General features: G+C 40.4%; 1 protein-coding gene across 1 annotated transcript in view; it reads right to left on the bottom strand.

Moving 5' to 3' along the window:
* The window catches only part of SYBU (syntabulin), an 83,558-nt gene extending 83,461 nt beyond the window's left edge, over positions 1-97 (bottom strand). Inside the window, exon 1 of the mRNA XM_055546411.1 lies at positions 24-97. Coding sequence (XP_055402386.1) covers positions 24-83 — 60 coding nt within the window. The 5' untranslated portion in view covers positions 84-97. The remainder of the gene's footprint in view (positions 1-23) is intronic.
* Between the last annotated feature and the right edge of the window lie 23,889 nt (positions 98-23,986).

Raw genomic sequence — 23,986 nt, 5'->3', positions numbered from 1 at the left:
GCCCAACACCCCCTTTTGGGCACCTGGTATGGGGTTCGAAAGGGGTGCACGTGGCAGAGAAGAACCCAGAAGAGCTGTGACATCACGGAGAGCCAACCTGTACCATGGGAAAGTTTTTGCCTGGCGGCCCCTCCCTGCCCTCCGGGTTTTCTGTCGGCGTCCAGCTTCCCGCACAATTACCTCGCCGGAGAGACGGGGTGGGTCGCCCCCCACCCGGACCCCCGGCAAGCCACTGCTGCAGGCCTGACGCAGCATCTGGGTTCCAGGATCTCTGAGGCTGCGCTCCTCCTCGGGGGCTTTGCATCAGAAGGGCCTGGCGTTGGCGGCGCGGCACAGCCTCAGGGAGAGAACGGCTGGCTTGGGAAGCCGGCCTGCCCCCTCTTCAGCCCCGAACCACCGCCGCCCGCCCGCCGGGAGTGAGTGCCCGGCGCGCGGCTCTGGCGACGCCTCACTCGAGCTCAGAAAACCGGTTCAGGGCGGCACTCCTCTCGCTTCTAGCGAAGTGCCTACATGCCTCAAGTTCTTGACCTCTCTGAACTAAAAGTTTATGCTCGTTAAATTTGAGGGATAATACTAATAGCCTCGTCAAGTGTAGCTAGAAGGATGAAAAAAAACAAAAAACAAAAAAAAAAAAAACAGCTGTACCTACTGTTTGAACAGAACTTTCCAAAGGGCAGTGAAGTCTCCTCCAGCTCTTCCATTCAGTATTTGCTGCATCCTCTTACATGATAGAAAAAGCATTTGAGAAAGACAAATATGTTCAAAAAAAAGCTCTAAAAAACCTGTCCAACTGAGGACTTCGAATAGGGATCATCCATCGTGTGGGTCGTGGGCCTTGATTTATTACACTTCAGTTTGATAATGCAAGTCTGCATATACTAATTTAGAGGCCCTTTATTTCAGAATTGGAGAATATTATAAGTAGCAATGTGGATGAGAACAGTCTGATTGTTGCATCCAGTGTTCTGGGGAGGACGGGAGGACGATGGTCCTTAAAAGTCTGAAGGTCTGAACCTGAACCATCTTGTCTGTCCTCCAAAAAGCATTTTTTCTGAGTCTTCAACTTTCAAGTCTAGGAATGTACAGTGAGTCTAGAAAGAGCTTGAAATCAGAGGATTAGTGAAATCAATTTGCCTCCTCTCTATCCATAAAGAAGTTTTATTACATACATCTTCGTGTCTTTTCAATCTACTTAGCTCTCTTAAGCAGTGAAGTTGATAATCTTAAGATTTTTTTTTTGTCAGGGAGAGGTGATTAATTCATACTCTTAAACAGCTCATAGCTATCTCAGATATGGGTTTCAGGAAAGGGACATTCCAGAACTCCTACAATTATGGGCCCAAATTATGAGCCCAAGGACATACACTGTCAGACAGGATCGAACTGTTAATGTCAAACTGTTAAGGTGTTTCTGAGGTCCCTCTTGAGAATTAAATCTGGGAGCGTAAAAGCAGAAACACCCTCCAACGAGTTGTCCAAGTCAGAATTTCACATTCTTGACTTCTCCTTCCTATGGCCCCCAAATAGCAGAAACCACAAATGATCTTCATGCTACCCTGGAAATAATGTCTTGGATCTGATTACTTCTAGCCTCTGTTTGACCGCATTATCTTCACTTAGAGACTAAACCACAAATGTCCTGGATTATTGCAATAGTGGTCTAACTAAAGTTGTCTTCCTTCCAACCTTGCCTCTCAATTCCTCTCTTGCCAGTTTTGCAATTTTTCCACGAGGCCTTTCTAGCCATGCTTCTTTATTACAACTCATTAATGATTTCCCAGTTGTCCTCCAAGTAATACTCAAACTCCTGAATGTGGCATAAGGGCCTTTCCTGGTCTGGCTTTGTGTACGTCTCCCATCTCATTTCTCTCCACTGCTCTTCTGAGATCCTCCCTCCCCTCACCAATCCTGCCACCGCCACCCCTCCATCCACTGCCCCTGCCACTGCCGCTCCGCACACAAATGGACACCCGTCAAATTGTAGCACTTGCAGTTCTCAGGAAGTATCATGTTCTCTTTTCCCTCTAGACTACTGCACATAGTTGGTCCCTTTGTCTAGAGCATTTCTTGTACCCCACTACCCATCCTCCTCAACTCCTAAAGATACATTAAGTTTCATTTTAGAAACACCTTCTTCCAGGAAACCTCCCTTGATCTCCCCAAAAGATAAGTCCTTATATACTTCCAGGACACCTGTATGCAATGCACCTGGGAAGAGCTGTTATGATTTTGTATCAGAATCCCCTACTTATTTGTCTGTCTTCACCAGGGATGTAGGCAGTGCCTAGTACAGGTCCTGACACCATGAGTGAGTGACAGTCGCTCAGTTGTGTCCAACTCTTTGTGACCCCATGGACTCTTGCCTGCCAGGCTCCTCTGTCCATGGAATTCTCCAGGCAAGAATACTGGAGTGGGTTACCATCTCCTTCTCCACCGGACACCGTAGGCACTCATATTTAACAGTCAAATAAATGAATCATGAATGAGTGAATTCTCTAACCCCTTAAGGGGCCCAACAGTGCAAGATAAAGAACATAGATACAACTTCTGTTTAGAAAATGACTCAGATAAAGCTGCCTCCAATATGTCTTTGTATTTGATGATGGGGTGTGTGCCTTAAAAAAATCCAACATGTGTTCAGTGAAAGCCTTTTACTGCAGAAGTGCAGGCCTTGAGAGGCTGTGCTGAAGCCCTGTTGTCACCATAGCAACCCTGCTAAGGGAAAGGCTGGTGATTTAGTGTTCAAACGCCTCTTAGCTCTGTACTTTTGGAACCCAAGCCTGTTTTTATGCTGTTCTAAAAGGCAAATTTTACAAATGCTAATATCTGTCTTGCCTTTAATTTCACTCAAGTGTTTCTCACGTCATTAAGAGAAGTGTCTTATAACATTAGGATCATACCATCAAAGAGAGAGAATCTAATACAGTATAATATAGTCAGCTCTGATCTGCTCAAAAATATCCTCTACTTCAATACTTATTCTCTGGTTTTCGAATTTTGTGGCTTTTTCCTTAGAAATGACTAGAATGCTGATTTTTTTAGAAAGTAACTACTTCAAACATTGGAATTCTTCGAGATTATAAATAATACTCCTGCCCAGACCTAGGAAGAACAGGGGAGATAGGGTACGGCAGACTGGGAGACAAGGGATGTGTTTATGTAATTATGTCCCCAAATCTAGGGTAAATTAATTGCTGCTTGGCTTATGTGAAATTTGTAATTAAATGACTCATGCCTTTCATGTGCACACAACTTTCTATTTTCAGAGCTCTTTCACATGTATAATCTTATTTGAGCCCCCCCAAAATCCTGTGATGTGCATGTTGTCAATCCCTGAAACCAGATAAGTCATAAAGGACAGGTTTTTCTTGACAGGAAGCCCCCAGACTGCAAACTTCACAGAAAAGACAACACAAATATACAAATGCACGGCCACAGAGGAAAAAAAAAAACAAACAAACATCTGCACCATTCAACCAAGATACCTCCCGGTCCCCCACATTCATTCGCTCGCTCTGCCTCTCAGCTCACCTGCGAATGCTGGGGGCTCCCTCAGATTCAGTCAGGGCTGACAAAGCACCAGCTCCTAATCCTATCAGCGGTGTGAGCCGGTGTTGCCGTCTGTCTCAGTGACCCGATGCTGGGTGATCTGCACAGCAACAAGGAGCGGCTGACGTGCTTTACAACACGTCATGAAGAAAAGAAACTGCATTCCGGGGCATCCTGGGATTTTTCTTTTTTTTTTTTTGTGGTGGGGTGGAGACCCATATTTTTCTTAACCAGGGAGAGAGCTGCCTGCTTTCCCGTAAGAGCATGTGTGAGTGATTCAACCCTCCTCTTCTCCTATGTGTTGTTGTTACTATATGGTTAAGGGATTTTGATGTTGTGAAACTGTAGTGGGTAGAATTCTGCGAGGTCACTCCCTGAGGAGGGGTTCCAGAGAGTATCTGAAGCAATCAGGGGAGTGGGTACCTGAGGCAAGACTGGCTGGAACATTCATTGGGTTCAGAGTGTGTCGATTATCTCTGCCCTGCAAAGGAGTCTTCAGTCAGAGAGAGCTCTCAGAGGAAGAACAGGGATGAAGGGAAAGTCCAGGTGGGGAGGCAGAGGTTGGGGGTTGGAGTCTCTGAAGGATGGTAAGGATACAGTCTTCTGCTTGCCTGATGGAGCAGCAGACATGAGATAATCCTCCCCAAAGCCATCTGTTTGTGGCCTTTTGTTTGTGAGAATCGGGGACGATATTAGCCAAAGACACAGGTATGGTGATTGTATCGAACAAACTGGGGAAACACAGATGGACAAGTATGCTTATTGGGACAGTAGATTAGAATGATGGAGATTAAGATGCCCAGAAAGTATGAGTGTCAAGGATGCCACTCAGATAGGAGAAACTGAGCCTTGAGATGCTTCAAATGATGGGACAAGACAGGGAGATGTGTGAATCTCCAGACGTCCAGAAAAGGTAGAGGAAGTTCTCTGTGAGGTCGATATAGGAAGGCCTAAATCCAGAGGCTGAATTCTGGGTCTTTCTTTCCCAGGATACCAAGGAAAACCAGACAGTATGAGCAGGACTGGGCCTTACAAAGCTGCATGAACTCACTGGGATTAGCTAGCTACCTAGAGAGATGAGGAGTGAAGGCTAAGATTCTCCTCAGACCTGGCAGGGGCAGAACAGGTCCCTCAGCTGAAAGGCTCTGACTGACTCATTCAGCATCCACAGCAGTCTAGGCTTAGAAAAAAATGTCATAATCTGGACTCTCAGAAAGCAGGTCTGTGGTTAATTTGTTACATTAAGATAAAAGAATCTGTTCTCCCTTGTATCATTTATTTCCATGAATTTGCTTTCCCTTCAGTTTTCTAGTAAATGTGCTTTTATATTTTTAACAGTAATTCTTCCTTTATTTCTGCTAAAAGATTGGAGGGAAAAAGGAGGGTTTGGAGATTGTCTCCTGGAAGGACCAGAGCGGTTTTGCAAAATGGAGCAGAGCGCCCCTAGAGGCCAACTACTATGATGGCAGCTACAGGAGCTCAGGGGAAACCTGGAAGCCCCAGCTAGCGGCTCTGTTGGTGGGGGTGGAGGGATTACTTCTGCAGTTGTGGAACTGAGGACACATTTCTGCTTTCTTTCTGCTTTATTTCCACCTCCTAGGCCATTCCTGTGAACCATTTTCCTTTATCACCAGAAATCATGTGATCTAGTGAATAAATTTAGTCTTTGCTATGTAGCTGCCCCGGTGGCTCAGTGGTAAAGAACCTGCCCGCAATGTAGGAGGCCTGGGATGAACCCCTGGGTGGGGAAGATCCCCCGGAAAAGGAAATGGAAACCCACTCCAGTATTCTTGCCTGGAGAATTTCATGGACAGAGGAGACTGGCAAGGTACAGTCCACGGGGTTGCAAAGAGTCAGACATGACATAGTGACTAAACAGCAGCGATGTAGTTGCAGCTCTTTTCCAATCCACTGCAGAAAAGTCTGGAGGAAGATACATCCAGAATTTGGGAATCTGGTCTATGTTGTTTCACCTGCCCATGTTTCATCTGTCCTCTCTAACTCTTTCATCAGAGAGAAAAGAATGCTTTTAAAAATATAAATTTTAATGTTTATTTTTAAAGGTACTAAAACCACACAGTTAAAATTTTGACAAATAAAACAAAAATATTACTCATCATCTCATTGCCCCAACATCAATTATCCATATTCCTTCTGTTAGCATTTTTGTGTATTTGCTTTCAGGCTTATCTACCATGCATCAAAAATAGCACTGTTAATACGAGAATATGATTCTAAGTGACATATCGCATTTTAGGCCTTCAACGCCATCATATCTGGTTATTTCTTGATGACTGTGGTAGGCTAATACCGACTGTTCTCTCATAAAATACCTTCTGTTTGCCTTCTGATTGGGCACCAATCCTCTGAGATAGGATGCTCTCAGCTTGTTGACAAACAGCTGGGGCTGCTGCTGGAAGTTCAGAGCACAGGCCTGGCTTCCCAAGTCCCTGGTGTCAATTACACTAGCCAAAAGTTTCAGGAAGAGCTGGTGGGGGGAGAGTTAGCAAGTCCAGACTGGAGAAATGACTCCAAGTTGGTAGGTTGGTAGAAACACTGTGTCCCTTTCTATTCAAAAGTGTCACTACTAGCTTGCCATAATGTGATGTTAATTCAAAGGAGAGCAGGAACGTGAAATGAGGTTCCCAAAGTCTGAAAAAAGATTTGTGATGGAAAGATGCACTTTAATAAAGGACAAGAATTCTCAAGTCCTAGAGACCAGATTTGAGTCCTCTGCCGCTTTCTCACTGCATGACCTTAGACAAGTTTTTAACCCCTCTGGGACTCAGTAGGTAATAAACCTTTGTCTAATGTTAGTTAAAAAAAGAAGGAAGGAAGGAAGGAAGGAAAGAAAGAAGGACGATCAGGTTGCACCTGTTAGTGTTTCTGGACAAATTAACTTTTCTCATCCTCATTTTCTCACTTATAAGAGGACTTAATAACAGTAATTTGTTCGTACTACTGTTGTAAGGGTCAGATAAGAATCCATGCAAAGTCTATCATTTATGTAGCGCATGGTTGGGACTTCATAGATATCTTCTCTCCCTCAGGGCCAAACCATTCCAACACTACTGTTGCCTCCTGCTTGATTTGCATACTCATCCTAATGATTTTTATTTGAATGTCATTAAAGGAAAATGATAAATGCCCCCAGATGACTTATGAGATATAAAGTGAGAAACAACTTTTCATTAGAAAAGAAGATGACAGGACTTTTCTTCCCAAAGGTGGCTGGGAAAGTTAGAGCAGATGGCATGATAAATTGCCAGTATCTATCATGCATTCATTCATTCATTCACCCATCGATGTTTATTTTATTCCTATTCTGAGTCAGACACTAGTTTAGGCACTGGTTCAAGAGCATTACAAAATGAACATGTTTCCTGTCCTCAAGTATCTCACAGCCTAGTTAACAGAGATATGGATACAGCCATCAGCTGTTACACTATTACTGTGTTAACACCATGAAAGATGACCGTCCCCAGGGCTTGCAAGCATGTGAATCAGACTGGACTCTGAGACTTCCGGGGGTGAATTTGCAGGGAATGAATAAGTTCTGTTGCAGTTTTGGCTCCTTCAGAATTCCTTCCTCTTGCTCTCTCCTCTCTCCTTTCCACTCCCTTCCCCTCCCTCACTTTGTCCACCTTCTACCTCCACCTTCTTTCCACTTTGAAAGACTTCTGCTGCCCTAATTGTTAATTAAATTATTTAAAAATTCAAGAACACCATGTTATACTGCCACCTATTGGTTCGCTGGTAAATTTCTATTCTGATACCTCAAGTTTCTTTGGTTTGCAACAAAGTTGTCTTCATAAAACAAATCTTCAGTTCCGTCAAGTTCAGTTGCTCAGTTGTGTCCGACTCTTTGCAACCCCATGAATAGCAGCAAGCCAGGCCTCCCTGTCCATCACCAACTCCCGGAGTTCACTCAGACTCACGTCCATTGAGTCAGTGATGCCATCCAGCCATCTCGTCCTCTGTCGTCCCCTTCTCTTCCTGCCCCCAATCCGTTCCAGCATGAGGGTCTTTTCCAATGAGTCAACTCTTCGCATGAGGTGGCCAAAATATTGGAGTTTCACCTTTAGCATCAGTCCTTCCAATGAACAGGAAGGACTGTTTTTGAAACTTTGAGTGCTTTCAGAAAACTTTCATAGTTTAAGGCTACACTCAACTGAATGCCAATAAATAGAATCAATATTCAGTGGGTATAGGATAATACTCACTTTTGTGGTTCAAAAGACAACAGTTCCAAGCTCCTTTCATCTCTTTACCTGCTGAGTCACTGTAGACAAGCAAGGTAAGTCATAGGCAGTCATATGGTAAAGTCATGTTCTGATAGTGCCTACCTTATATATTCCAAGTTGTATTTTTGAAATTAATAGACTTTTTGAGCAGTTTCTTAGTCTACAGAAAAACTAAGCAGAGGTATAGTGGCCATGTACCACTTTACCAAGATCTATTTTTTCTCCATTTTTATTTTTTAAATTATGAAAATATGACAACAGATTTACAGGAAACTTGAAAAATACAAAGTTACATATATTTCTACTATATATTACAATTATTTTTAAGTAGATAAGATTTTTAGTTGGAGTTTCAATATAAAAACTCTCAGAAATTAATAGAATTAATAGAAAAGTAGAAGGACATAGTAAACCTGAAAAGCACTATGAACCAATTCAACATAATTCAGATTTATACAATTTTCACAAAATAGCAGGGTACAAATTCTATTCAAGTTCCCATAGACTATAAACCAGGAGACACTGGAACCAATACAGGGACATAAAACAAGGTGCGAAAATTTCATGGCCTAAAGGTATTGAAATCATACAGAGTCTGTTCTCTTATCAATGTGGAATTATATTTGAAATTAGTATTAAATAATATTTGAAAATAACCCACATACTTTAAAGTGCAATGTGACGTTTACCAAGAGAGACAAGATCTATTCTTTAACTTTTTATCTTTGGACACCATCCATCCCCTGTCTACCTGATTAATTAAGTATACTTATACCCTACTTCTAAAGAAGGTTCAAGTAAGTCCCTATCAAATGGTTGGACACCTCTTACTCATCCCCTGTCCTTCCCTATACCCCTGACCCATCTGGTTTACTTCTGAAGTCTTCTAAATCCCCATGGCTGACTCAACACCAAGACTTCTGGATCTTTCTTGGATGGTCTTAACAGCACTGCATTCCCTCTTATTCTTTATAGGGTCTATTTGACATCTTTTTGGTGCTTCAAACCTACCAGTCTACTACCCCATCTCTTGCTGTGCAAATACCCTTCCATCCTGGTTGACTGACAAATTAGAAGCTATTAAGAGAACTCTCTCAATCTCCTGCTTCCAGACCTATAAATTCACCTGCCTCCACCCCATTCTTCCCATGTCTGGTTCTGTAGAATGCAAGTTGTCTCTCTTCAGTACAAGGGTAATTCCTTTACCTGGGTTTTTCCACTTCTTAAGCAAAGTTATTCCATCAGTTAGTCCTTCTAACTCTCCAGGTTTCTATTTCCTTATCTACAAAATGGAATAATCACAGTACCTACTGGTGAGCATCAGAGGAGTTACTACACATGAAGAACTTGGAAGAGTGCCTAGTATACATTAAGCATTCAGTGAGTGTTAGCTGTTATTACTAGCTATTATACTTGTTTCTTTTTTTGGATAACTTAACCTACTTTTTTATCAGACACTTCACATCAGCATTTAAACGTCCTGAAACCTTTCCCAAGGAAACAAATAACTCTCTGAACTTTTGTATCATTCTAGTATTACCCATTGCTTCTCCCCATTCATCATAAAACTTCTTTAAAAAAGTTGATATTCCCAGGTCTCACACTTTCTTGCTTCTTCACCCAACCCACTCATACACTTGTACCCACCATTCTACCAAACAGCTTTTGCCCAAAGTCACAAATCATTTCTGTGTGGTTAATTCTAATGACTGGTTTTTACCTTAATCTTCATCTCTCATCAGTCTTTGGCACAATTAAACACTCCGCATTTTTGAAACCCACTTTCCTTCCATAACAGAACCCTCCTGTTTTACCTGTTGACCCAGTATCCTTGAAGTCTGTTTCTTAAATATTGGTGTTCCTCAGCCTGGCCCTGATCCTCTTACGCTTTTATCCTACTGTTCCCCCGGCAGCAACTTTCTTTTCAGTTGCTTCAATCACTATTTATACACAGATCTTCCATAAATTTAATAAATTTTTATTCCATAGCTATCCCATAAGCCATCTGGAAATCTCAGGGTCCAAAACTCACTGTATTCCAAATGGAATCCATTGGTAATTCCTCTTAAGGTGGAACTTTTTTTCCTGAGTTCCTGAAATTAATAAATGATATCATTGTGCAGACTCAGGAAGCTGGACGAACTCTCAACTCTTCTCTCACCATCACCTTTATAATGAACTGGAACTTAACTCATATCTACTCTACCTCTTAATTATCCTTAAAATGTGTTCATTTTTCTACCATTTCTGACTGCCTGGATTTTTTTAAAATTTAAATTTATTTATTTTGATTAGAGGCTAATTACTTTACAATATTGTATTGGGTTTGAGAATGGCATTGACTGCCTGGATTTCTAATCAAGTGCATAGACTTGTCCCTTTGGTCCATTTAAAATAGCCAGAATGATGTCTTTGGACAAATCTGATCAGCCCCTACCCTGTGTCCCCCAGCCCCAGTTGAAACGCTTCAGTGCTCATCACTGCCCTCGAAATGCAGTTCATACACTTACTTACGACTTATAAGATCTCTCGTGATCTAATCCTTGCATTCTACCTTTGTCTTTCTCCAGTGTTGTTCCATGTACAATATTTCTCAATCTCTAACCTCCATCTCTCCAACCAGCATCCAGTTCCTATTGCCCTCCAAATGTATTCATTGAAAAATTTGCTTTATTAGAGTCATGGAATTTCATCTTGGGTGTGAAATAGAATAAAGTGATTTTTGGCTTTGAAATACTTTCTGCTGGAACTATACGGGTGGATAGTATTATGAAAAGATAAAGCCATATTAAAGATATGGTGAACACAGAGGCTGTGTTAGCTTTTGTGTTTGTAACATGAATTGAAGGGCGATTCAGAAGAATTTAATGATCAAGTGAAATAGTGACTTCCAAACTGGTAGAACTTGAATACTTCTGCCACAGAAAATACATATATTTTATCTTATTCATTATAAAATAATAAGCTTAGTTAGCTTCATTATTTTAATGAACTCACTTCTCTTGAGTAAGAATTCAAAGAATTGTCTTTGCAAAAGTATTCCCATGATTCTTTCTTACAGATTTTCTCTTGTTTTCCCCTACCACTTATTTGACTTTTATTATTAAAATTGAAAATAATTCTAGATTAGGATTTATTTTTTAAAAAAGACAGTGGCATTTATATTTTAAAATATTCATATGGTTGCATTGCTATATTTTTATTGTTACAATAAACTCAGGAAAATGCAACTTTTTCAAATAAATATAGGATTTTAGCAGATCTATTTTGGAACTTAGAAAGATTTTTAAAAAATAGTTAATTGGTAAGAGAATATTAGAAAACTCAACATAATAAACCCTTTTAAAACACACTTGAGAGCAGCCAGTTTCCTAAGTATATAAAATACTAAGTATAGAAATACTAAGTATAGAAGTGTGAATTTGTTAAAACTAGTATGCATAAGCTGTTTACCATCTCCCATGGTAAACACCTGTTTTTTTGCATATAAATTGCTATTTTTTCCCTGCCTGTGCTAATGTCAGTCTCTCTCTCCACAGAGTTCTAAATTTAGACGTATTCCTATAGAAAAGGACTGTGAAATATTGCAAATGGGGAATAAATATAGGCTTAAGAACCTTCTAGTTCTTATTTTTGGCTTTTCTTTATGCAGTAATGTGTATCTGAAAAATATTGTTTTAAAATAAGAAAATTATTCATCACTAAATACAATGGAGCCAAAGAAAATAATAATTAGGCAGTTTCTGTAAGTCCATCTAAAAACTGCCCTACAGGGTTTTACTTTTACGGCTAAGAATCCTATTCTGTGAATTCCAGACTTTTTATAAATAAGTGATTTTATTTATTCAATAAATATTCATTGAGCCTTTTTTGGCTGTGTACCAAGAACTTCTGTAAATATTGGGAGAAATTTAGTTTGCCTTGGTAGCAGGTGGGATTTTTTATTTCACTCTGCCCTTGCACACTGTCCTAAGCAGTGTTTAGACTGTTAGATGGCCATGGAGAATAAAGGTAGAATGAAGAACTCCATTCAAATATTAAGCCATCCTGCATCCTTTGGAGCAACTTTTAAATAGCAAAATAAAATATGATCATTTTAACACTTACAGGATAACATGACCCATTTAATATTCATATTTCAATTTCTAGCTTTAAGCTATATTTTAAGATAGTGAAAAGTGAAGTCGCTCAGTCATGTCCGACTCTTTTCGACTCCATGGACTACACAGTCCATGGAATTCTCCAGGCCAGAATACTGGAGTGGGTAGCCTTTCCCTTTTCCAGGGGATCTTTCCAAACCAAGGATCAAACCCAGGTCTCCTTCATTGCAGGCAGATTCTTTACCAGCTGAGCCACAAGGGAAGCCCATTTTAAGATAAAGCAAGAATAAAAACACAGAAGGAAAACAAAACATAACAAAAGAATGCTACCTGTTGATATAGAACATATGCTGTATTTTTTCTTTAAAATTAAGAAATACGGTCAAGTGAGAATCAACCAAGTCTTTTTTCCCCGTGGTTGAATCCCTTGAATTACTTTTTACAGAGTGTTGCTGTTTCTATAAGCATCACAAACTAAACGGATGCACAACAGCCGTGAATGGTGGGAAATGTACTTACTTCACTTTATTTTGCTATAGTGGTTCTATTATGACACTTTACTACAGAATAATCACTTATCCATCATTTACAAACATAGCCAGAGATCATGGTGATTTACAGAAGTGGTTTGAACAGAAAATCCTGTTTCTTTTTTTATCAGAAGGAATATGGTTCTCCTTCAAAACTGAGGTTTTCTGATGTTCTTTTGCCAAAGGGTAATGTGTTTGTTCTGGTGAGTTTTAAAAAGAAAAGGTTGACAGCAGGTCTGCCGTTATATACTCCTGGCATTGGGCCTTCCATAGAAATGTGCATTAGATACTCAAGCCCTTTCTCAAGTATTCTATTCCTGTAACCTGACTTCATCTGTTCCTTTCCACTGTTGCCACTGAAACTGGAAATCACTGCAGAATATAAATCATATGATAAATATTGGGGAATATGTCTTTGTAGTTTTTCAGCATCAGTGCCAAACTTTCTTGCCTAGAGAGCTGTGTGAGGCTTTTCAACCTGAAACCTTGGAGCAATCCCATTCTCTAGCCAACTGGGAAGCATCCACAGGATTTTACTGCAGCAGCCCTCCAAAGGGATTAATAAACATTTCAGGTTCTTTGACTGCATATGCTTTTAAGGCATGCTCATTGTTGGGTCTATATTTATATCCAATAATTTTAAACTCTGAGATGCACCTTCTTTACAAATATCCCCAAATGTGATGTATGCAGTTTTAAATAACATTATTATTATAAGTGAAAAGACTTTCCCTAAAATTTTCCATCACAATAGTATCCCTCATTTTGTCTGATCCTACTGAAGGATGCTACCTTTGGGTTTCTTTCTGCACTCACCAGTAAGTCAAAGTGGAAGACAATGCCATTTGGAGAGTAGGTCTAACATTTCAATGATGAGTAGAGGTGCAGGACATATTTAAGGCTAATTAACACCTTCAGGTGGGCTTCCCAGGTGGCTCAGTGGTAAACAACCCACCTGCCAATGCAGGAGATGTGTGTTCGATTCCTGGGTTGGGAAGAACCCCTGGAGAAGGAAACGGCAACCTGCTCCAGTATTTGCCTGGGAAATCCCATGGACAGAGGATCCTGGCGGGCTACAGTCCATGGGGTTGCAAAAGAATGGGACACGACTAAGTGACTAATCAACAACATCTTCAGGTCTCTCTGGATTCTCACTTATAGGCCTGAACCTGTGATTTTCTCACTGACCATGCTTTTAAACAGAGATCACACAGGTAATCTATGAAGGAGGGCTGTGTCTGCCCTATGCTCCAACCAGTGCATTCCATCTGCTTTCTTCAGTGTTATTAAGCGTTCTTTCACAAAATCTACGGAAGTTTTTAATTCACAAAGACAAAGGGGGTTGTTTGATATGTTATAAAGAGAGGTAAGTGTGGCAAAAATGTCAAAAAAGCCAGAGTTTTAAATGTGTTCGAAGCTGCTGGCTCTCTCAGTGGTGACTAAGACGGAGGTATTGAAACTCAGAGGGGTATTTCCTGCTTGAGCAGGTCAGGAACTTCTCTCTTCATTTGGAGATTAGCACTAATACTATTACCCATTAAACCAATATGCTTGTTATTTACATCCACTCCAAGCTCATAGACATTGTTAAGAATTGCATTTTCTTTGAACCTTGTATTCACCTGCTTGGCCTCTTTAAACTCAACAACTTAACATTTGCAAAGGAGTCTTACCCACATAGAATGTATACGTCATTTTGTGGTCACCAAGCACTTGTGTTTTCAGGTCCATTTGTAAGGATGGAAAAGTACTGGATTTACCAAACAGTGGTCACTAGATCATGTTTGCCAACTTTCCCAATGATGTGGGTGAGCCTTGTTTACTTTCAGCAAAAGAGTATTGCTCAAGTCTACTCCACAGTGGACTTCCATTTGGGCAATGAGAGAAAATTAGCCAAGGAATTTCCAGTTTGGCCATTGTGTAGGCAACAACAAACAGCTTGACAATCAGCCGCTTCTTGCTTGCCCCAGCACCTATAAGACTTCTAGTAATGACTGCAGTTTGAGGTTCTCCAGGGTAACAGGGGTAGAGGCTTTCAAATCAGATACCTCTTTGGTGCCTTTCACTGCCTACACGTTTACATTGTCCTTTTTCAACGAGGAGCCCACACGGTCAATAAAAGCAGCACTGTATTTCACAATGGCCCATTTTGAATTTGCTCTTTTGTACACAGAGAACAATAAGTTTTACCAATCACAACCCCACTGCCCGATTCATAAGAGCTCTTCACCTCTGCCTGCATAAATATTTACAAATATCTATGATTCGTAAGATCCTCTAGAGAAGGGAATTGCAACCCACTCCAACACTCTTGCCTAGGGAATCCCATGGACAGAGGAGCCTGGTGGGCTAGTCCATGGGGTTGCAATGTAGGCAAAAGCCAACGGTCTCCTACGTGGTCTTCCTTATGCACCCTCTCCTCCACTCTAATCTATATTTCAGTCTACATATGAATTTAATCTATATAGGACTCTAGAACAGGATTTATTAGCATAGGATTCATCCTGGAGATCCCCTCCTCAAAAATCTTCTTGGGCCCTTTGGTCTCTCATGCTCTTGGCTTCGTTGTTGTCGTTTGGTCACTAAGTCATGTCAGATTCTTTTGCGACCCCTCCAGGCTCCTCCTTTTTCCAAGGAAAGAATACTGGAGTGAGTTGCCATTTCCTTCTCCAGGGGATCTTCCCAACCCAGGGATAGAACTTGCATCTCCTGCACTGGCAGGCAGAAAGTGGACTTTACTTTCTGCCTGCAAAAATTTGCAAGCACATTTTTTTGTTACTTTGCAAAATTTCTTTGTATCCCAGACTGCTTTCAGTTCCCCCTTTCTGAAGTATATGCATCACAGAATTTAGCACCCATTCTCCATTTGTTTTCTATTTATCTGTTTGTATTTTCCTCTCAATCCTAAAAGCAAAGAAATGTGTATTTTACTTTCTTTTTACCCTTCCAAAGCACCTGGCACCAAACATAGTAAACAGATTATAACTACACACTTATTGATAAAAATTGATTAAGACATCTGCCATACAGAAAAGTCATGGATGACATTTACCAGGGGTTATTAAGGAGAATTTGGATCCTGAGATACTCTTGATTTTTTAGAGGAAACCAAGCAAATAGCTACCCCCTTCTTCAAGACGATGCATAAGGCCACTGTCAAGGAGTCCACAAAGATAAATGAATTAGGCCAGGCACCAGAAATATAAACAGGCATAAAACAAAGTCCCTTCTCAGTCTCCCTCACTCATATTCTACCTGGGGGTGGGAAGGTCAAGTTCATAAATATATATGAATGAAACAAGGACATTAGGGCAGAGATAGGAACAATAAAGGACAGAATAGGATAGAAAAGTCTCTGGATCACACCTAATGTGACATTTATTAGGCATCCCATTTAATTCTTATGACTGGCTTAAAATATTCTAATTTTGATTAGTCAATGTGTATGTATATAATTATAATGGATCAATTAGGCTTTTAAATTTGGTCACTGAGGGTGTATTTTTGAAAAAATGAGTCACAGTTAACATAAGGCAAACCAACATCTAATGGAGGTGCTTTTTACATCATAATTAAAATATTTCTGTATTGTAGTAGTGTAATGTTAATTGCTCAGTCCTATCTGACTCTTTGTGACCCCATAGACTGTAGCCCTGTAGCTTGCCAGGCTCCTCTGTCCATGGGATTCTCCAGGCAAGAATACTAGAGTGGGTTGCTATTCCCTTCTTCTGAGGATCTTCCTGACCCAGGGATCGAATCAGGGTTTCCTGCACTGCAGACAGATTCTTTACCATCTGAGCTACAGGGAAGTCCAAAAATATTTCTGGTTATACTTTATTATTCATATTTGTCTTTTCTTCACCATAGTTCATTTTGTTTACTTCAAATTCTCTTTTTTGCTCCCATTTTCTAGTCTTTGATTTGACTCCCAGCTCATGCTCTCAAGATTCTACCCCTTTTGTCCTCAAATAAATACTGCATGTATTTATTGGCTTTGTTTCGTGTTGCTGATGCTTTTCCACACTGAACAGGTTAGACTGTCCTGCACCACTACTTAACAGTTTAAATTTGAAAGTATTGTGCAAATATCGTGCAAAGTAAGTATTAAGTATGATCACTTAATATATTAAGCTAAATCAACAATTACTGAAGTAATTCAGTAATTTTGCAAAGGGCTAACCAAGATCATTTCTGGCTTCAATGAATCACATACACTATATGTTCAGTTCAGTTCAGTTCAGTCACTCAGTCGTGTTCAACTCTTTGTGACCCCATGAATCACAGCACGCCAGGCCTCCCTGTCCATCACCAACTCCGGGAGTTCACTCAGACACACGTCCATCAAGTCAGTGATGCCATCCAGCCATCTCATCCTCTGTTGTCCTGCCCCCAATCCCTCCCAGCATCAGAGTCTTTCCCAATGAGTCAACTCTTCGCATGAGGTGGCCAAAGCACTGGAGTTTCAGCTTTAGCATCATTCCTTCCAAAGAAATCCCAGGGCTCATCTCCTTCAGAATGGACTGGTTGGATCTCCTTGCAGTCCCAGGGACTCTCAAGAGTCTTCTCCAACACCACAGTTCAAAAGCATCAATTCTTTGGTGCTCAGCCTTCTTCACAGTCCAACTCTCACATCCATACATGACCACAGGAAAAACCATAGCCTTGACTAGACGAACCTTTGTTGACAAAGTAATGTCTCTGCTTTTGAATATGTTATCTAGGTTGGTCATAACTTTCCTTCCAAGGATATGTTAGGAAACAACAAATAAAAATTTGAAAATTTAAAGGCACACAATATATGCAATGGCTGGAATCAAGAGAGGAAAAAAAAGCCACAATGGAATATGTGCTGATTAGTGGTATATGCATTACTTCTCAAAATGTGTTGCTAGTAACTCAATCCTATAAAATTCTTGGTGAAAAAAATACAGTCCATCGTCAACAAGGATTAGGAAATGCTATATACCAAGTGGCTCTTTAAAAATTCTCAATATGTATTAAGCCAGTAAGGGCCCTGAGAAATCCTGCAGTAAAAGACACCAATTGACTTCATTTAAGTCAGCGTTTCCCTAACTCATTTAACCATGGAACATTTTTTCTTAGAAAACATAACTCTGGCAGTTCCACTATTAGAAGAAGCATACTTCGAGGAAGGCTGGTTATGGATTAGATGCTGAAGAGTTCAGAAATGGAGGAGGCCACTTGCATTTGGGGAAAACCACCTATGAAGAAGGAGTGTTTTTGAGTTAGATCTTGAAGAATGAGGTAAAGATGAGGCAGGGGAGGCATCTCAGACAAAGGGAACCTTGTGAGCTGAAAAACAGAGAGAGCACTAGGTATAGGAAGGAAGGTTGGGAAGAGCCTGTCTGGTGAAAGCAGAAAGTTCCTGTAGGCTGCAAATGGACGTTAACACTAGAAAAATGGTAGGTACTGCAGAGTAGAATGATTAGCAATCCATGTATCCTTATGCATTTCCCTCTCATACAGTCATAATTTCTTATGTGCTCATTTAATCATGAAGTGTTAGTTGCTCAGTTATGTCCGACTCTTTGCGACCTCCTGGAGTATAGCCTACCAGGCTCCTCTGTTCATGGAATTCTCCAGGCAAGAACACTGCAGTCAGTTACCATTTCCTTCTCCAGGGGATATTCCCTGACCCAGGGATCACACCCAGGTCTCCCACATTGCAGGCATATTCTTTATAGTCTGAGCCACCAGGGAAGCTTAAGTGATTACTCAATTAAAACCTGAATGGTCTAGGCCAGCAGTGTTCAATAAAAATAATCAATATCATAAATGTACTTTTATATACAGTATTATCAAGGTACTTTTAAATCTTCTAGCAGCAACATTTAAAAAAATAGATTAATTTAGTTTTAAAATATATTTTATTCAACTCAGCATATCCAAAATATTGTCACATTAACATGTCAGGAATTCCCTGGAATCCAGTGGTTTACGACTCTGAGCTTTCACTGCTGAGGGCCCAGGTTTAATCTCTGGTCAGAGAACTAAGAGCAAGCCATGTGACATGGACAAACCCCCCCAAAACACATGGCATCCATATAAAAATTGTTAATGAAATTTTTCTCTTTTGGACAAGTCTTCAAATTCCAGTTTATGCTTTACAATTACAACAGATCTCAATTCAGCCCAGCCACACTTCAAGGGCTCCATCATAACCACATGGTTACCATATTAGACAGGACAGGTCTCTACATCAGCATAAATTAGCTGGATAAAGCAGTCAATCTGGACAGTTTCCTAGTAAATGTAATTACAATCGAAAGTTTTCAAGTCTTTAAGATTCAACTGGGAAGACAGATTTGCTTTACCAGTTTTTGAAATTTATGTTTTATTTTTTGGTTGGATTGGAAATAGGCAAATCAAGTGTAATTATAGTTTAAAAGTGAGAACTTCCATTTTTCCTCCAAATCAGCTCAATAATGTAGATAAATTACCTTCTTCCTCTCCTATGACTCTCCTTTGGCTACTAATAAGTCAGTGGATTTGTGACAGTTAAACTCGAAGTCTCTCCTACATATGCCAGCTGATTTGTAGCCACAAACATGCTCTATGAAACTATTTTTGAGATTTTTAAAAATTTAAATGATCCCTCCTGCTGGTGTGGCTTCTTCACACTTCATCACATTTCTAAATAAGTGATCGTGTAACTGAAGACTTCATGTCCCCAAGGCATTATACCAATACTTCCAAATGCTGCTACTTAAAACACAAAGCAGCTTTATTCACATTTCCCATTTTTGATTGCATTAAAGCCATTTGAGGGGAAGAAAAGCTAGACACCTGCTCTCCTGTTTTTGTTTTCTGCTAATTGTCTTTACTGAGAGCTTGTAAGTTTCCAAAGCACATTTAATACCCATCATAAACTGAGTGAAAATGGCACAATCTTTAAATGGAAACGTTGGAAAATCTGCTGCTTTAAAAATGGAAGATGAACGCCAAGCCAACTGCTGTGCTTCTCAGTAGAGAGCTCTTCTCGACACTACCAGTGTGGACTTGGGTAGAAATGGAAAACATCCAGTGACGCACCAAGAGTCTGAAAGTCCATGACTTTATTCCAGGGTTTCTGAACAGCAGCGCCATTAACATATTTGGCCTGATAATTCTTTGTTGTGGGGGCCTGTCCTTTCATTGTATGACACTTAGCAGCATCTCCATCCTCTACTCACTAGATTCTAGTAGCATCACCCCCACGACTCTTCTCATCCACATTTTGACAAATCAAAAATGTCTCCAGACATTCCCAAATGCCCCCTGGAGCACAAAATTGTCCCTGATTGAGAACCACTGCTCTATTCAAAGTCTGAACATTATATGTTTACAAATAAAGAATGAATTCTAGTTTGGGGTACAAATCCATTAATATTATTATCTACATTTTTTATGAACTTGTAACCTTTGGAAAATAGATTCTCCTCCTCTGTGGTCAGCTGTGTCCAACTCTTTGTGACTCCAAAGAGTGGACTTTGGGGACTGGAGCCCACCAGGCTCCTCTGTCCATGAGATCTTTCAGGCAAGAATACTGGAGTGGACTGCCATTTTCCTCCTCCAGGGGATCTTCCCAATCCAAGGATTGAACCCGTGTCTCTTGTATCTGCTGCATTGCAGGTGAATTCTTTATTGCTGAGCCAAATAGATTAGAATCACATAATAATCTCTTGTGTTCCATCTCCTTAATCTCAATGATCTTGTTTTAACTTACTGTCTATAAAATTTTTTTGGGGGGGGGTGCTATACCAGAGGATCTTAGTTCCCTCTCCAGGGATCGAACCTATGCTCCTAGCAGTGGAAGAGCAGAGTCCTAACCATGGGACCACCAGAGAATTTCCAGCTTACTCTCTTAAGTTACACATCCCAGCTCATTTTTACCCAGAATTCATACACTATAATGATAATGTTGACATTCATACACAATCCTTGCATAAAACAGAGTGAAAAGATGTAGCAGCTTGAAACTCCTTAGATATATTTCTAGTGTGTTTATTTAAATTGTTTTTACAATGGCCCACAGGAGGAAATGGCAACTCACTCCAGTATTATTGACTGGAGAATCCCATGGAGAGAGGAGCCTGTTGCAAACAGTCAGACCGACTGAGCAACTGAGTAGGCATGCGTAATGACCTGCACTCCCTAAATAAACAAGAAAATCACTAAAACTTCACTATCATCAATTTGGTATCTTCTGGTAGTAACACAAAGAAGATGCATCAATTTGTGTTTTACATAGAACCTGAAATATTTCTAACCACTTAAAACACTATGAGGCTTCCCTGGTGGCTCAGACCATAAAGAATCTGTCTGCAATGCAGGAGACACAGGTTCTATCCCTGGATCAGGAAGATCCCTTGGGGAAGGAAATGGTAACCCACTCCAGTGTTCTTGTCTGGGAAATCCCATGGACAGAGAAGCCTGGCAGGCTATAGCTCATGGGGTCAGAAAGAGTTGGAGACAACTAAGCGACTAATAGTTTTCAGTTTCAAACACTATGCATGAATAAAACACTTCAAAGCAAGATTTATATTTCTCTTTCTCCTTTAGTTCAGGAATAAAGCAATTTATACTGAGTACAGCCTATTCCCTGCCATATGTAAAATCTGGGTATTTAAGAATAGTGAAAGCTAATTCCATGTTTTTAGAACATGTTGTATTGTTTAGTCACTAAGTCATGTCCAATTCTTTGCCACCCGATGGGCTGTAGCCGCCCAGGTTTCTCTGTCCACAGGATTTTCCTGGCAAGAATACTTGCCAAGAATGGGGTATCATTTCCTTCTCCACAGGATCCTCCCCACTCAGGGATCAAACCTGCATCTCCTGCCTGGCCGGTGGCTTCTTTACCACTGAGTCACCTGGGAAACCCTATAGAACAGGTAGATAGATGTAACATGAAGACAAGTGAAAGTGAAGTTGCTCAGTTGTGTCTGTCTCTTTGCGACCCCAAGAACAGTAGCCTACCAGGCTCCGCTGTCCATGGGATTTTCCAGGCAAGAATACTGGAGTGGGCTGCCAATATGAGGACAAGATCATGGTAATTTCACAGAGACAGCACCTGGAACAATGTATACAAACTATTTGTTCTCTACTATCCTCTGGTGGTTTGTTTAAAAAAAGGCAACAGCATAAAAAAAAAAAAACAAAAAAAACCAAAAAAAAACAGCCTTAAGGAATCCTTATTCTTATCCCCTGATAATATCAATAGCTAACATTTATGGTACACACTACAGTACACTTATTAAAAATTCTCTCTTTTAACCCTAAACAGATGCTTCAAGTGGGTATTATAATTCATATTTGAAAATTAAGAAAACTGAACCTCAAAGTGTTAAAGTTATCTTGTCCAAATTGACGTTTCTGGTAGAAGTGGCACTCCAGTTCATATCTTTTTTATGCCAAGGCTCAAGTTCATTGCGTGTGTTAATGCTTCCCAGGCAACCCTTAAGTGAGAGTTTGTCTGACATCATGAGCTCTGTAATCCTAGGAGGCTAATGGACTTTTTGGCAAAAGAACCCTGTCTTGTCACATTCTCATTTAAATCAATCAAATTCAGCTATTCAATTTGAGAAAGAGGGAGAGACAGTTTTAATAGTGTAGGCATTTTCCAGCTTAGGCCTAGGAGTTAAAGTGAAATGGGAGATGTGAATTTGCTATTCTTTAGTTCTCACAGCTCACCAAATCATGTGTGTTTCTAGGGTCTGAAGACACAAATATTTTTATACAAAGGTTCTAAGTATAAACCAAGAAGTTCATCTGCTATTTAACTAATTATAAAAAATATGACCTGTTCTGATGTTAGAAGGAAACTGGCTAAATGGTGAACCTACAGCCATTTTAAAGAATTTTCAAAGATAATCTGAGCTCTATTATTATTGTTGTTGTTTACTCTGCATCAGTTCAGATCAGTTCAGTCACTCAGTCATGTCTGACTCTTTGCAACCCCATGGACTGCAGCATACCAGTCTTCCCTGTCCATCACCACCTCCCAGAGTTGACTCAAACTCATGTCCATTGAGTTGGTGATGCCATCCAACCATCTCATCCTCTGTCGGCCCCTTCTTCTGCCTTCAATTATTCCCAGCATCAGGGTCTGTTCAAATGAGTCAGTTCTTCGCATCAGGTGGCCAAAGTATTGGGGTTTCAGCTTTGGCATCAGTCCTTCAAATGAATATTCAGGACTGATTTCCTTTAGGATGGACTGGTTGGATCTCCTTGCAGTCCAAGGGACTCTCAAGAGTCTTCTCCAACACCATAGTTCAAAAGCATCAATTCCTCGGTGCTCAGCTTTCTTTATACTCCAACTCTCACATCCATACATGATTACTGGAAAAATCATAGCTTTGACTAGATGGACCTTTGTTTTCAAAGTAATGTCTCTGCTTTTTAATATGCTGTCTAGGTTGGTTATAACTTTTCTTCCAAGAAGCAAGCATCTTTTCATTTCATGGCTGCAATCACCATCTGCAGTGATTTTGGAGACCAAAAATATAAAGTTTCTCACTGTTTCCCAATCTATTTCCCATAAAGTGATGGGACCAGATGCCATGATCTTAGTTTTCTGAATGTTGAGCTTTAAGCCAGTTTTTTCACTCTCCTCTTTCACTTTCATCAAGAGGCTCTTCAGTTTTTCTTCACTTTCTGCCATAAGGGTAGTGTCATCTGCATATCTGAGGTTATTGATATTTCTCCCAGCAATCTTGATTCCAGCTTGTGCTTCTTCCAGCCCAGCGTTTCTCATGATGTGCTCTGCATAGAAGTTAAATAAGTAGGGTGACAATATACAGCCTTGATGTTCTCCTTTTCCTATTTGGAGACAGTCTGATGTTCCATGTCCAGTTCTAACTGTTGCTTCCTGACCTGCATACAGATTTCTCAAGAGGCAGGTCAGGTGGTCTGGTATTCCCATCTCTTCAAGAATTTTCCAGTTTACTGTGGTCCACACAGTCAAAGGCTTTGGCATAGTCAATAAAGCAGATGTTTTTCTGGAACTCTCTTGCTTTTTCCATGATCCAGCAGATGTTGGCAATTTGATCTCTGGTTCCTCTGCCTTTTCTAAAACCAGCTTGAACATCTGAAAGTTCACGGTTCATGTACTGTTGAAGCCTGGCTTGGAGAATTTTGAGCATTACTTTACTAGCATGTGAGATGAGTGCAATTGTGCGGTAGTTCAAGCATTCTTTGGGACTGGAATGAAAACTGACCTTTTCCAGTCCTGTGGCCACTGCTGAGTTTTTCAAATTTGCTGGTATATTGAGTGCAGCACTTTCACAGCATCATCTTTCAGGATTTGAAATAGCTCAACTGGAATTCCATCACCTCCACTAGCTTTGTTTGTAGTGATGCTTCCTAAGGCCCACTTGACTTCGCATTCCAGGATGCCTGGCTCTAGGTGCATACTATTACTCCGCATAAAGTATTACTCTGCATACTTTTTTGAAAACCTCAACCCAGCATACAATGTGATTCTACCACCTCTGTATGTGTGTATATGTGCTAGGAGAATAGGGGCTAAGAGGTGGTTTTGGGGGCAATGTCACTCCACAATTTT

This window comes from Bubalus kerabau, chromosome 14, assembly GCF_029407905.1.
Source record: "Bubalus kerabau isolate K-KA32 ecotype Philippines breed swamp buffalo chromosome 14, PCC_UOA_SB_1v2, whole genome shotgun sequence".
In the NCBI taxonomy this organism is placed as follows: Eukaryota; Metazoa; Chordata; class Mammalia; order Artiodactyla; family Bovidae; genus Bubalus; species Bubalus kerabau.
The sequence above is the reverse complement of the archived record's forward strand: the minus strand, read 5'-3'. Positions and strand labels throughout refer to the sequence as shown.